The 16,007-nt window shown below is 38.2% G+C and overlaps 1 protein-coding gene across 3 annotated transcripts in view; it reads left to right on the top strand.

Moving 5' to 3' along the window:
• Positions 1–603: 603 nt before the first annotated feature.
• The window catches only part of LOC139716881 (MAGUK p55 subfamily member 7-like), an 80,051-nt gene continuing 64,647 nt past the window's right edge, over positions 604–16,007 (top strand). For 2 of the 3 annotated variants that reach the window (XM_071628411.1, XM_071628409.1), the window contains exon 1: positions 604–670. In XM_071628411.1, coding sequence (XP_071484512.1) covers positions 634–670 — 37 coding nt within the window. In that variant the 5' untranslated portion in view covers positions 604–633. Of the gene's footprint in view, positions 671–5,053; positions 5,225–16,007 lie in introns of those variants that run through there. The other variant, XM_071628410.1, reaches the window with a different exon arrangement.

The raw sequence follows: 16,007 nt of genomic DNA, 5'->3' as shown, positions 1-16,007 counted from the left end.
CAAATCACATACGTTTGGCTCTAATCAGTGTGTTCTTGGCCTTGCTGAAATGCTACGAGTGTCTTTTTGTTTTTGTTTTGCTTTGTTTATTTTTTTGTTTTAAATTAAAGTGATTGTCAGGAAAACCCCCTGCACTGAGTTTGGGTTCATTTTGCTACTTCTGGCAGTTTATGAGGGCTAGCAAGAAGCTGACTTGTCTTGATTTATGCTTTCAGGAAATTGTCATCGCTATCCATTTCGTCCAGGCCGTGCCCTACCGCTGTGCCGCAGCCAGTCGCAACAGGAGTGGGGAGATCAAGGCAGGTCTTGGGGGCTCCCTCTGCCATCAGTGCCGCAGTAGCGCAGGGTCTTTGACTGGCACCTCTGCGAGAAGCCCTAGGAAGTTCTTGCCGTTGCCGTTAACGCAACAAGCTCCACCTTCTCGCACTGTGATTGACAGAACCGCCCGGCCAATGAGAAAAGTTGGTGGGACGACGTGAGTCAGAGGAATTGGGCCGAGAGATTTCCTCCAACTCTTCTCTAACTCTCTCCCTCCCTCTCTCTCTACCGTCAGAAGAAGGAGCCGTATGAAAGGAGAAAGTTTTTTCTGGAGGTAGACTCAGTTTTTCCTCATCGATCAAGACGCCTGCAACCATGCCTGTGCTCTCGGAGAATCCACCTTTCAACCCAGGTGAGTGAGAACAGATTTGTCACCGTAATTTTGCTTTTTCCTGTAAATTCTTTGACTTATTTCTCTTTTTGTGGATTCAGAAATGATAACAATTTTTTTTTTGGTTAAAATGTACACTAGTCCCACTCTCATATCGTTCATCAGTTAGCTGCAGAACTTCAACTGTCAGACTCATACCAACATTACTCTGAACAATTGCTTCAACCAGACATCTTTATTTTCTGGAGAAGAAGTTAGGGTGCCATTAAAAAAAAAGAAAAAAAAAAAATCTCTTCATGTCAGGACTGGTAATGTTTTCACTTGCTGTACGTGTGGAAGAAATGTAAGACATACATATAGTATGTTGTATGCATAATGTTCTAGTTGATGCTACATTGACCAAATTTCACCAATTAAGTGCAATACTAATCCATGTGAGAGTAGTGATTGATTACAAAGTAGAAGCACGCAAAGAGACTGGTAAATGTTATGGACGTGAAATATAGCATTTAATATTTTACATGTTTTCACATAATAGTGTTATCTGTTACAACTTTATGCAAATTTGAAGAGGTGTTGATGTAATCACCTCACAACTTTCTTTTTTTTTTTCTTCATAAAACAAAGGATAAATCCAACAATGCCCTTGGTCAGTGATATAGCAACTATTACCAAATTTTCCCTAAATGTCATGATTTCTAGATTATTACAATGCTACAATCATTTGGCCATAAGGATACAACATTTTTTTAATTCTTTTTATAATTTGTTGTTGAAAAGGACATTTGGTGAAAATGTTTAAATAGGTCAATGAGAGACTTAGTGAGATATACAGGGCTGCACACTAACCCATTTTTTCTACTGGTCCGTCCTGTCTGTCGGACCAGTAGGTACCCAGTTTTTCCATGTTTTACTGGTCCATTCCTGAAAAAGTTGCTGGTCCGACAGTGATTTTTACTGGTCAGAGACCGTTGGACCAGTGCCAGTGTGCAGCTTGGGATATTGGCATCATTATCTTCTTTAGTAATCATGACCAATATTACTGTTTAAAAACAAACAAATACACACAAAAATATGAAATGCCGAGACTCCATAATTTATGATCACATACATTTATTGTCATTGAAAAGTCATTTATACCTTTAGCAAAGAATTTGCTGGGATTGGATGACTTATAGTTTCTTGGAAAAATTTGGGGAAACGAGCTTTTGCCCATGCTGGACCAACACCGTGGAATTTACTTCCATTTGACCTGAAAGGCTTGAACTCCATTATGTGTTTTAGGAGCAACCTAAAATCCTTCTTGTTCAACTGTGCGTTTTGAAGACAGATATTCAATTCTTCTTCTTCTTCTTCTTCTTCTTCTTCTTCTTCTTCTTCTTCTTCTTCTTCTTCTTCTTCTTCTTCTTCTTCTTCTTCTTTTGGCACGATGTATTTTCACGATGTCTTTTGCTTAGGTGTAAAGCATCTTGAACTTGAACATTTAGCCAGAATGGAAAATGGCATTATAGCAATTCTAATATTATGTATGTATGTATGTATGTATGTATGTATGTATGTATGTATGTATGTATGTATGTAATATTATTATTATTATTATTATTATTATCATTATTATCATTCTGCATACATAATTCTGCTTGAGATACATGTACATTGTATGTGCTGTACAGTTCTTGAAGATGGGTGAATTCGACCGTGGCAAATCTACTCATGGCATTTAACCCAATTCTAGAACCAGTTATGTGATATTGACCTTTCCAACAGTAACTACATACAATGTACATCAAAGTATTTGTGTGAGAGAATCAATATCTTTGCAAAACCCATTTCACAGGGAAGCTGGAGGTGCTTTCATTTGAATCGAGACATTTTTTTTTTTCATTTGGCATTTTAGAATGTGCAAAGCATGGGTCACTTTATTCAATGATAGTGTTGTTCTTCAAAGAGCTTTGTGTGGATTGGGGCAAGAAAACCTTCAAAAGGTATTGGCGGCAAAATGAATCAGTTTATTATTGTTGGGGTTATTTTTCTGAAGATCGAGTGTTTGAAAAAGTTTCAATTTTGTGTCTTTACCCTGTCTAGTTCTGTTATTACATGTTTTTTGGAAATTAATGTCTCTAATTTTGAATTTTTTAAATTCCACACTACTTTACCCTGGTTATTTTTCTTACAAATCAATGTGATTGTAAACCATGGCTAAAATGTTTAAATTGCCCCTCTATCCCTCCTCTACCTCCTACCCCCCCCCCCCCCAAAAAAAAAAAACTTTAATTTTAATGTCAGCATGTAATCTGATATGATGTAACCATCTTTGGTCAGGTACAGCTGTACATCTAACTGTGACATCTCTTGTATAGCACTACTCAAGTGGTTTGCACACAAAATTCCTGGAATATGATTCTTAAGGTTTCTGGTGAAAGATTCTTGAGTTTGCAAAACATATCTATTTTGATATGAAGAACAAACTACTCATAATGATTGCAGTGTTTTGAAGCGAGTGTTTTTGTGAAGAAAAAAAAAGTTAAAGGGACTGTACAGTACTGGTTGAGGTGGGGATTCATGTTTTGAACATTCTTAAGTGAGATAATGAGAAACCTCTTAAGAAATATGAAAGAGCATGTAATTTTAAGAAGGATTCAACGTTTATTTGATGAAAATTGGTTTTCAAATAGCTGAGATATCCAAAAAAGTGATAATAATAAAAGGCGACAGGCCACAACTTTATTAGGATCTCTTTGTTTCACCTTGTTTTTGGATATCTCAGCCATTTCAAAACCGATTTTCATCAAATAAACTTTTGATATCCCTTGGAATTGCATGCTCTTTGACATCTCATAGAGTGGTTTCTGAATATCTCACAAAACGTTAAAAGCTAAATCCTCACCTCGACCAGAACTGTACACACCCTTTAAGTTGGCAATGATTTTTCATGTCATGCATTTTAAGAGTGTAATATGACATTACAAAAATGTGATTGCAGCAGTTATTTGAAGATGCTGAGAATGATGCAATGTTCATTTGCTCGATGAATTTGATTTGTCATGATTTCCACATAATACTTCGTAATGTTTTGTCTGAATTTGCTCACATTTCACAGTGATTATGAGCCATTCTATATTTTACTCTCAGCTTTCATGCAAAACAATTAACTCTGCAGAACGACTTCTTGAATGTGAGTAGTTTGTCCTTGGGAGGAAATGAACATTATACACAAACACCAGACTTGTTTGCATGTGGCAATTTATCTGATCGAGACGGCGTACATGTGTACTTAAAGTTAGTTTAAATGCTCAATGAGTAAACCTGATTAGATGTCACTAGAGGTAGTATACATGTTCAGATTGACATTAAAAAAAGAAAAAAAAAAGAAGAACTTTACACTGTTTGAAATATAACGTTTGATAGTAGAGATTTCTTTTTCTTTTCTTTTTTTTTTGCATGGTTGCCAAAAGTGTCTTTATCCTAATGACAAGGATTTATACATTATCATTAATTCAACGTACCCATGTCTATGGATGTATGTCAATTCGTGAAGGGGCACATAACCATGCACATATGGTGTAGTAATATTTAACATTGAGTAACCAAAATACTGGCTTGAATCATTTAAAAACAAGAAAAAACATGAAACTCTTGCCATAAGTTTCTTACCTTTTATTTCTAGGTCTTGATATATAATGATTGATTCTTTTTTTTTTTTTTTTTTTTTATAGGATGGGTTTGGGTTGAGTGTTCGGGTTTGTTTGTTTTTGTTGTTGTTGTTGTTGTTTGTTTGTTTTTAACATTTGAAATAAAAATGACCAGGCACAGGACATTGTAGGAGCATATCCATGATAATCTGAAGGAAAGAATTACAGAAAAAGCTACATTAGAATAGATTTAAATCACGCAAGATCGTGTGAACATGCTCCTACTAAGCTAGTCCTACAAAGACGTGATGATAACTATGTTGTAATTGGATCTGATGAGCCTGCTATCCAGCCAGCGTGAAGAGAGCATTAGTGCCTGCCTTTGGGGATTAGGCTGCCCCTCCATGGATTAGACTAATCTCCCAATCAACCGTGCTCTTTTTTTTGGATGGAATCCATCCACCATCCAGTGGCCGTCTCCTGGTGAAGAGGAGAAGGCGTAGTCTTTCGACTGAGTGCTGCCCGTATTTTCCCTCATGCACACTCCCACAACTCAGGGCATCACTGCAGTGGTGCATCTGAACCTCAGCCTAGTCTCTCCCTGTCCCCTCATTCAGTCACTCACTCATGCCGTCCGTGTCTCAGCCAGCGCAATACTACAAGGGGGCTGTGGTATGCTTGGCGATTATTTACAAAGAGCACACCTACACAGGGCAGTTGTGAGTGGAGGGACATTCGGGCTTGTGGTGACTTACAAGTACATACCCTGTGGAACGTGCATATAGTTTGTTTGTGGGTGCAACATTCGTTGAAAACATGCAGTCGTCACCAAGCAGCGGTCAGTGATCGAGGCTGTGATGTTGCTGTCTTGTCCACGTCAGCGTCTTGCCAGATAAGCTTTCGATGATATTACCAGTGGGGAGAATCAGCTTTTCATGAATGGGTATGTACACACAACTGTATGTTGTTCCCTACAGCATACCTTTGCGACAATGAACAAATACGGTGTGCTTGCATACTCATTGTCACTTGGGGCTTGTGTGCAATATGTAATGTATTGAGTCAACTGCACAATGCTATTATGGACGCTTGTTGTCTACATTCAGTTTACTTGAAATGTTGCTGCAGTGCTTCTTGTTTTAGTATGTCACCAAATGTCAGTTTTATCACACTGGCTATGGTATCCATGAAGAAACCATACACATGCTGAAGACTTCATCACTCCAGCACTGTAGAATTGATTGGATGGGACTGCAATCAATATAGCTTTTAGTCATTGACAGAGTGTTCCAGTGAGCAAATTTGCCATGCAATATGTACAAAGAGCATGTTTGCATTAGGGTAGAAGGCAGGACTGACCATGTACATTGAAACTTGCTTGAGAAATACTATGACATCAAAACACTTCCAGACTCCAGGGCCCGAATTCACGAAGGTGGTACAAATAAAACCATGGTTTAAACCATGGACAAGAACCATGGAGCGCCAAGTGTCACACGGAATATTTCGTTACGAAATTGGTTATTTCGTCAACAAAATGACTGTTTCGTTAATGAAATTATCATTTCATGGACGAAATGTTCATTTAGTTACAAAATGTTGTCATTTTGTTACAAAATTAATCATTTCATCATTGAAATGACTGATTTCGTAACAAAATATTCCATACGACACTTGGCGTTTCATTGTTTTTGTCCATGGTTTAAACCATGGTTTCATTTGTACCACCTTCGTGAATTCGGGCCCAGAAGTTTTTTTTCTATTCTCATGATACAGTGTAAAGGGTATGGAAGTGTCTGGCACACCTGTGGCACCAAATGATATTAGAGGATTTCTCTGTTTCTGAGACTAATGGCAAGAATAAATGCAGAGTGTGAAATGAGTTTAGAGACACAAAATGATGGCACCTTGAGCTGTCCTGGGTCAGGTTCTCAAGATGTGGGATGGAGTGTAGAAGATTCCCAGCATGTCATGAAGTACAGTATGTAGAAACATATAAACAGAGAGAGATGCCAGTAGATGTTTCTGCCGGTGGACGCGATTCAGTGATAGTTTCTCATCATCGAATAGCACTACTGAGATATTCATAGGGCATTTACATACTTAATTAGTATGTGCGTGGCATGACAGTGGCAGCTATTTTGCAATGATGTGATCGTTAATGTTTGTTATCCTTCACACATAGTCTGCGTATGTTCGTCATCATCATCATCTTCTTCTTCTTCTTCCATAATTTTCAAAGGGCTATGAAAATTATGTATTACGAAGATGAATTAGTGTTAATATACCAATGTAGTAATATATCTGAAGCGTCATATGATATCATAATGACCTTTGATATGATTCATTAAATTAATTTTGATGTATGACACTATGTCTGTAGTGACATGATCTGTTATATTTGATAACTGGTCAGGTATCATGTTAGTGTTTTGAACAAGAGGGAGAACATCTGTATGCTATGTTATCAAAAATGTGTAATTTATGAAGCAATATGACTTGAGCATAGAATTATATACCACAGGGTGTATGTGGTCCTTTGATAATCATTGGGGTATACACTTTGTCTCGAGAAATGATTGTAAGATATCACCCCTATACCATAATGTCCAATAAATAGGGGAAAAGCTATATAAAACTTATCCACTGCTTTACAGTTTGGGCATCTTGGCTGAGACTCTTTGCTCTTTAAAGCATTCAATTAACCTCTTGGCATTTGGCATTAACCAACCGCATTTGCTTCAAATGAGGTCAATTTTTTTTTTTCTCTCTTTCTCTCGCAGTACAATGTACATCATATAATTTAGTTGATTGCAGCTCTACCACTGGGCACAGTGCTTAGCTTTTGATCCTGCAAAATGACTGCAAATGGCAAGAAATTAAATGGGCAGGATGAAAATTTCATCCTGTTGTATGCGCAGTGAAGCCAACAAATGTTACATGATCTTTTGAAGCCAATTAGTTTTGCATTATTTATGAGTATACTGTACAGTCCTCCATTAAGGTGTATTGATTTTTGACAGTGTAGTCTGTTAGGCTGTGTGGAGCTGCAAACTAGGAATAGAATGTATTCACGGTGCCTTTTGGGGCAAGTATTATTAATTTGCTATGTGTTTCAAACACGGGGGACACTCCCTTCATGCTTATGGATCAGCGTTTAAGGTGAATTAATTGGTCTACACCATGTATGCAAACTGGGTTTTTTTTTCACTTTCCTATCTTTGATCGCTTTAAATCTTCTGATGCCTGCTTTCCCCAAAGGTTTGAGAGCAATGCAATGCTGTGGAATTTTGATACAAGTATCCATGGCATTCACTCACACAAAAGCTGTTTTTGTTTGTTTTTGGTGTTAGTGTGCATATATTTTTTATTCATATGTTTTTGCCTTTCTTTTTTCGCTCTTTTTAAGTTATGTATACTGTCACCATTCCTGTTGACTTTTTATTATAGAAAATGCAATTTTGATAATTGTTTCCTAGATATCTATGTTTGTTTTGTTATTGACTTATTTGGAGGAAATCTAATATTTTAAAAAGATTTCAGAAAATCAAACAATGTGTATGATTGTGTGAAATACCCAGGTACTCCGCAGAATTTGCATTTCGTTTTAAAGCTGCTTAGAGATACAGTCAAAAATTTTTTTTTTTCTGCATATATATTAACCTGACATAGCATGCATAGACCGAGGACCTGTAATTGACGATAGGACAGATTCCCCCTTCATGTTTACATCATTATGTCATTAGCACGTCCATTCATTCTCAGACGTGATGTTAATCAGAACTGGCAGAAGTTAATGGCCCAGGGATCAGGCAAGCGAAAACGGGGGAGGGGGGAGGGAAAGTGGTGTGATGCTTATTACACTGTGAAATAGAGACATCTTAATCCATCATGTATACAATTTGGTCTTTGCATTGTAATGAGATGTTGGCAGCATAATATATATATTTGCCCACATCCCAATTTCAATTGAAATTTATAACTATTTTAAGTTTGATACAAGCTTTCTTGTTTGCATTTATTTTTGTCCTGTTTGTACAGTGTCCTCCACCAAACCCAGAAATATCCTTTTACCATATAGGCTTATGTGTACATGTAGATAGAAACCACAAGATCCTATGTGGAGTCACAGTTGTACATTGACATTAACCACATTTATGGACGTTTGGCCAACACCCCCACAAAAAAAAAAAAAAAGGAACAAGAAAATGAAAATTAATGTACAACATGTGTTGAATGAGTGTTTACATGTATCTCTATATGCATTAGAGCCATTACGATACTGGGTACCGATGTAACACTGGACTGTCTATTCAAGTTATCCTACAAGCCTCTTTCCTTCTTTTAAATCTCTTTCATCTGCTGTAATCTTCTTTTATAGTAGCCCCTGACGAGTCAAAGTATAAAGATGCAAATATTTTGTCTCTTTAATCTTGCATTGGTCAACTTTCCAGAAATAGTGGAAGTGCACGTAATGCATAAAATCCTCTCTTAGCATTAAGAGAAATCTGCCTAAAGAAGGACAAATGACACCATCCACTCTAGAAGCTATTAGTACAGACAAGGAGATTGCCTGCAGACTGCAGAGAACTAGGGTGATAATTCTGTGCCAGAAAGAAGAAGGAAAAAAAAGATAGTTGATCTTATACTATATGCACTTTGATTTGCACCACAAGTCTCTATCATGTGTTATGAGTTTCTTGTTAATAAATATTGTTGGTCAGTACCACAAACATTAAACTTTGAAACATACAGAACTCACTGATTGTCATTTTCTCTTTAGATAAAATTTCATCAGTTGAAAGTCGATGGGCTTTATAAAAGAGAACCATAGTACACTAAATTCTCCCGTTTTCATAACATGGAAAGGTGTTAAAGAATTGCATGATTCATTGATTGAACAAAATGTCACCACTTTAATAGACAATGTAATAGGCAGATGAACATTAAGAAATGAAATCAGCATGCTGATAATAAGATGAACCTTTCACTTCATGATGCTTTCTTATACCTCTGTGCGATTAATGAATATGAAAGAAGGACAGGTTGTACTGTTTCTTGATTGTTTTTTACTGACAGCAATCCATATTGGCAATATTTTACAATTATGCTGAATGTAATGCATCTGATCATTGTGCTTTCACAGACATGTTCATACCACTCTGGTCTTCCGTGGTATAGGGAATGCATAATGTGAATGGGATATCAGCAATGCACATGGATGAGAAGTGTTATTACCAGAATGTTTGGCTGACATGACGTCATAATTTCCCCAGGGAGATACATTACTCCCCACAATAACATCTTCCGTCATCAGGAGAGTTGCTAGGTAGTTGCACGGCGAGCGACGTGTCTTGCTAATCTGTGCTATCCGGCACATCGCAGAGGACGATTTCGCCCCGTTGTTCAGCCACAGATACCGTTCCATGGCCGATCGTTTTTCATCCAGTATGAGGTAGCTACAGTAGGGATCGGTCGCTACCCCACTCCCCTCTGCGCATCCCGCCGAGAAAAACGTGTCAACATCCCACCTCATCTTCAACAACCGAGTGACTCAATCGGCTTCCTTAATTCCTCTATGATGGATTGGCTTAACTTTCCGAAGGACGTCGTCTATGTACTCCTTTAGGAGCATAGTCGCTCCCGAAATGGAGAAATTCATTGTCCTTGCATGAGGCTGGCTATTAGTAGCCCTCTACAGCCTCCAGAAAGGAAAGCTGAAACCAGCGGCACTTCCTCCTGGTGAAATGTGGTTAGGTGTCCAGCGAGATCCATCGGAGATAGGCAGGGAGGGGGAGGATCCTGACGAGTGGTTTCTAACTGTGGCACTTCCTGAAAGCGTGACAGGAAAGGGAATTCTTCATGCAACAAACTCACCACTTTGTTTCAAACTTTCTCTCCATGGAGTAGAGAAGAAGTGAAAGTTGTATTTATTGCATTTTTTTAACAAACATTTTTGTCACATTTCCTCAAATAAGATGATGGCAGATCCAAACATTTCCATGAGTTATGGAAATAACCAAAGGATGCAAGTCTGTTCAAAACAAGGTTTGGACACTTTTTGATAAAATATGGATGCAAATCACAGTAAAATATTCTTGAAAGTATAAAGAATTTATATCAGGAGGTGCAAGGGCCACACCAAAGGGGAATAATTTCATATGGTCCAAATTGCCATGATGATGATGATGATGATGATGAGCATATAGCACCATTTACCTGTAAAAAAACATTCAAAGACCTGTGCCCGGCTCATAAAGTCATGTGAAAAGAAGCTCATATCACTTTCTGATCCTAAATGTTATGTTGCTGCCTTTTCTTTTAAGGATTGTATCAGAATATCAAGTGAGATTACACTCCAAGATGGTGGGAGGAATGTGAGCCTTTTTAATGGGCAACTTTTCATAAACAACAATTCTTTGAAGTGCAGTATACTTTAATCATAGTCTGCACTATAGATGATTAGTATACAAAGACCTGCATCTGGTCTGGAGTTACCTTGGGGACACTTCTGTCTTTAATATCTTACTCTTACCACTCTGAGCTTTTCAAACAATGCTACATTTGCTTGTTCTTTAAATGGATTGCATCGTTGGGTATAGCACCGTCCCATCACTCAGACTGTAGTTTAGCCATCCGTAAACTGACAAATCTTGATTGAGTGCTGTAAATTTGTACGCTAGTATGTAAGCATGGCTGCATTTGTAATGTAGGGCTAAGTGTAGGTGGTGTGTTTGCGCACTTATCGTAAAGCAAATGAAATAAAAATAGCTGTTATTGCAATAAACATCGTTGAATGCTTCTGTGATGTTGAAAGGAAGTAGAAAGGAGACTTGATTTAAAACAAGTGCAATTTGCTCAGACTATGCTTTCTTGTAGTGTCGATAAGAATGAAAAGCAAGCAACCACATTTACATCTGAATCGTAGAGAGTAAAATGCATATTGTTGGTTGAGAACCAGAAGGGCTTTATTGCAATAATTTTTTTTTTTTTTGGGGGGGGGGTGAGTAATTGATATCATGTTGTAATAGCTTAATCTCATCTACGTTATGGTGTCAATTTGAGATTACTTTCGTTTTCAGTAAAATATTAACAATTAAAACAACAAGGGTGCTACAGTATTTTACCCTATAATACTTAAAACAAATCGTATAATTCTACCCACTTTTCATTTTAACTATTTCGATGTTTTGTATAATGAGCGAAAAAAAGAAAGAATGTGTGATTTTATTTGCATGCTAGTTTCTAGTCTTGCTCAAATATTCACTGTGATGCTCATTGAATTACATTCTCTATTTTCAGACTAACATTTAACTGGTCCAAAATTGACCTTTAATTGTGGGCTGCATTTACATTTTTCATAGCTAAATCTGGAGGCAGTTTCAGGCTTAAAGTGATTAGTGTTGTAATGTGTGAACAGGAAATACAATATGCAGCAAAGGTCAATTACACAAGGTGATGTAATAATGGCTATTGCTCAATCTGGACAACAGAGCTACGTACCAGTTGATTATTTTTCTACTTTGTAGCTAGTATTATCTTACTTCACACCATGCTTCATAATGGGGATCCATGTAATTTCTCAAAATCTTTAAAATCAAAGGATGTACACGTAGCCTTCAGAACTTTCTTATATTGTTTGTTTTGTTTTGTTATTGTGTTCGGATATTGCTTGGCATCATTTTGTATTGTATTTTGTTTTGTTGTGTTTTTGGAGATGTTTGGACCCTGGGATTATAACAGTTTTTGTCTTCAAAGTACAAGCACAGCCTGTCCATTCAAGCACCGCATAATTTGCTTTTATGTGTGAATACTCTGGCTGAGCTTCTAGTTGTGTGAAGTCTGAATAATTCCAGTATACCCTCATAGAACCCCACTGCACACTAAGTTCATTTCAGAAAGCTTTTTGTAGTATTTCAGAGCTGTCCACAAAGCACCCATTCAAACACAAATTGCATTTTGTGTATATCCTGAGGCGTAATATGATTTTTTTCCCCTCAATTTTTCTTGTGTCATCGAATATACTGGCAGGTGAAATTGTGTATTTTCAAGTTTAAGTGCTCAGAGTAGAATATTGAGTTCCCTTGACATTTCCAAGACGTCTAAAGCAAAGATTCTCTTTGCCAGTCGTGTTATTCTTTTGGGGCTGACTGTCTTTGGAGATCTGAGCCCACCTGTAAGCTGACATCAGGGATGAGCTAATCCCTTGATCCCCCTGTGGATTAGATCAGAGAAGGTAATGTTTGACTCATGCGTCATCTTGGGATGGGAAGCCGTCTCATCTCTCAGAATATGATGTCATCCATGAACATCTGATTCTCTCAGGGGGCTTTTCATCTTGGTATGAAGGCTCTCCAGTAGGATAGAGTAATCAATACAACCAAAGCCCATTGGGGAGAGACCATCGTAAAAAACAAGATTTTACAGCCCTTATTTGATTTTTTTTTTCATTCATATGAAAGTAAATTGTCTATGTGATCATGTGGGAGTTGAATAGAACCTTTGTATAGCTGATTGACATCTAGATATAAATATCTGTCCCAAACATTGGTTATGAGGGTAATGACATATTATACCTCTTCTTAGCTACCTAAGAAAGAAATTTTCTCAAAACTTGCCTATCCTACTTTTTCATCTCGGTGTAACTTTGATTGTAGAATTGAAAAAATAATCTTTACTGCTTTTCCCAGCAACATAACTCTCAGATTTTACATATGTACATTTACATATAATGACATACTGTAAAACGAGGAATGTTCACGTGCATTTTAATTTCGCGAATTTCATGAGCGCCAAGATTCGCAAAAATAAAATGCATGCGAAAGTTCTTGTCTACACTGTATGCATTGAACGCCAGTGGCAATTTGCGAAAATTTCATGCCATGTAAAAGGCCGTCAGCTCCAATTCGCGAAAATTTCATGCCGCAAATGTATCATGTTTTACGGTAATGGAAAATTGTAGACATTTGCTGTGACTCGTGAGTATGATTAATACCAAATGTTGCAACTTTGATATTTGAGAGATTAAAAGAAAATGGAAACAAGTAAGAGAGCAACCAAAAGAAAGGGGAAATGTCTGTGACCGATGGTCTTAGGTTCCCATATTTTTTTTTTATTCTTTTCTTTTTCTTTTTCATTTTAAACATGAACAAGAGGTCATAAACTAAAGCCATTCAAAAGAAACTAGCCCGGAAATCTTCAGCCAGTTACTGTATACGCTATATATTTCGCGGGGGGGTTATTTTCGCGAATTTCGCGAGTCGGGAGCTATTCGCGAAATTAATAACAAGAGAAAATATCACCATCCAAATGAATCCCTTGCCTTGATGATACGAACATTTCAGTACTAGTATACCATGTCACGGCTTACCGAACAGACCATACTGGCTAAGTTTGTTTGCGTACATAGCACGTCCACATCTACTTACGGATACTGTAGAGAGCCAATCCATTATCGCAAGGGGACCATTCATCAGAAATCTAGCGCGATGGACTTAAAGGGATAGTACAGTTTTGGTGGAGATGAGAATTGGGTTTTTAACTTTTTGCGAGATACCAAGGAAACACTTATGATATAGTACAGAACATACCATTTTAAGAGGAATTCAAAGTTTATTTGACGAATGTCGGGTTTGGAATGACTGAAACATCAAAAAACAAAGTAAAACAAAGTAATCGTAATAAAGTGTGGGTCCCACACTTTATTAGAATCGCTCTTTTTTGATATCTCAATTTTCATCAAATAAACGTTGAATTCCTCATAGAATTACATGCTCTTTCACATTTTATAAGAGGTTTCTCATTATCTCACCAAAAAATGTTAGACACCTGAAATTAGGTCCCAACCATAACTGTACAATCCCTTTAACCACTTCAAAATTGTTGACTTCTAAGTTACTAGTTCGCAGAGTTTAGTAAGTTTTTTTCATGCAGTGTATAACTAGTATCATTCTTATTTGCTGGTAAGTTGAAACTCACACTTTCTTTGCCACTTCATATTTTCTCTGGTCCCCCAATCGCGAATTTAACCACTCGCGAAAATGTGTGACAGCGGCAATTCGCGAAAATTTATGTACGCGAAAATTATAGCGTATACAGTATACTGGTATTATACAATCATTGACATCACCATGTGCTAACTGTATCTGTTGCACTTTATGATGCTAATTCTGAGATACATTGGTGGTTTTATCCTCATCAAAAGTTAGGCCTACATTTTACATGAACATCATTAATATCATACAAAGTTGAAACATGAGCAGTCGTGAGCAGTGCCTCAATCACCGTGGATCTATAATGAACTCCAAATAAATTCTATTAATGCTCAACAAAGCCATTTGTATTCACAGTTTTTAAAAAAAAAGTGATAATAATTGCAATATTGAGACACGTAAAGGTAAACTCTGACAAGTGCTACCCAAAACATGCCAGAATGATCATACACTGGAATATGGTGCACAGTAATGATTTGCAGATTGTGAACCCTGCCTACAACTGTACATGTAGGTCTAAGGATTTTTAGCTCACCTGAGCCAAAGGCTCAAGTGAGCTATTGCGATCGCCCTTCGTCCGGCGTCCGTCGTGCGTCGTGCGTCGTGCGTCGTGCGTCGTCCGTCGTCCGTCGTCCGTCGTCCGTCGTGCGTCGTGCGTAAACTTTTTACATTTTCATCTTCTTCTTGAAAACCCCAAGACCGATTTTCATCAAACTTGGCTGGTAGCATCCCTAGGGGGTTAGGAACTGAATTTGTAAAAATGGGCACCATGCCCCACCCAGGGGGCCCCCAGGGGGCCCCCAGGGGGGCCCAAACCCCCCAAAATTAAGGAATCTGTAAAAATCTTCTTCTCTAGAACCAGAAGTGATAGAGCTAAGTTAATACTATGAGTTAGTACATTGATGACTGTAGTTTCAAGTTTGTTCATGGCAGAATCAGGGGTGCCCCCCTTGGGACCCAGGGGAGGGGGGTGGGGAAGGGTTCTAATGGGGCCTAAATTGTACATTTTCATCTTCTTCTTGAGAACCCCATAACCCATTTTCACCAAACTTGGCAGATAGCATCCCTAGGGGGTTAGGAACTCAATTTGTTAAAATGGGCACCATGCCCCACCCAGGGGGCCCCCAGGGGGCCCAAACCCCCCAAAATTAAGGAATCCACAAAAATCTTCTTCTCTAGAACCAGAAGTGATAGAGCTAAGTTAATACTATGAGTTAGTACATTGATGACTGTAGTTTCAAGTTTGTTCATGGCAGAATCAGGGGTGCCCCCCTTGGGACCCAGGGGAGGGGGTGAGGAGGGGTCCTAATGGGGCCTAAATTGTACATTTTTATCTTCTTCTTGAGAACCCCATCACCCATTTTCACCAAACTTGGCAGGTAGCATCCCTAGGGGGTTAGGATCTCAATTTGTTAAAATGGGCACCATGCCCCACCCAGGGGGCCCCCAGGGGTCCCAAACCCCCCAAATGAAGGAATCTTTATAAATCTTCTCTAGAATCAGAAGTTATAGAGCTGAGATAATACTATGAGTGAGTACATTAATGACTGTAGTTTCAAGTTTGTTCATAGGAGATCCAGGGGTGCCCCTCTTGGGTAGGGGGGGGGGGGGGAGGGGTGGTTGGAAGGGTCCAAATGGGGGCCTGAATTGTACATTTTCATCTTCTTCCTGAAAACCTCATGATGGATTTTTGTCAAACTTGGCAGGTAGCATCCCTAGGGGGTCAGGATCTCA

The sequence above is a fragment of the Diadema antillarum genome, unplaced genomic scaffold (genome assembly GCF_040938485.1).
Source record: "Diadema antillarum isolate AM-2024a unplaced genomic scaffold, OU_Dant_1.0 scf00000071, whole genome shotgun sequence".
Classification (NCBI taxonomy): domain Eukaryota; kingdom Metazoa; phylum Echinodermata; class Echinoidea; order Diadematoida; family Diadematidae; genus Diadema; species Diadema antillarum.
This window is presented reverse-complemented; position numbering and strand designations above follow the sequence as displayed.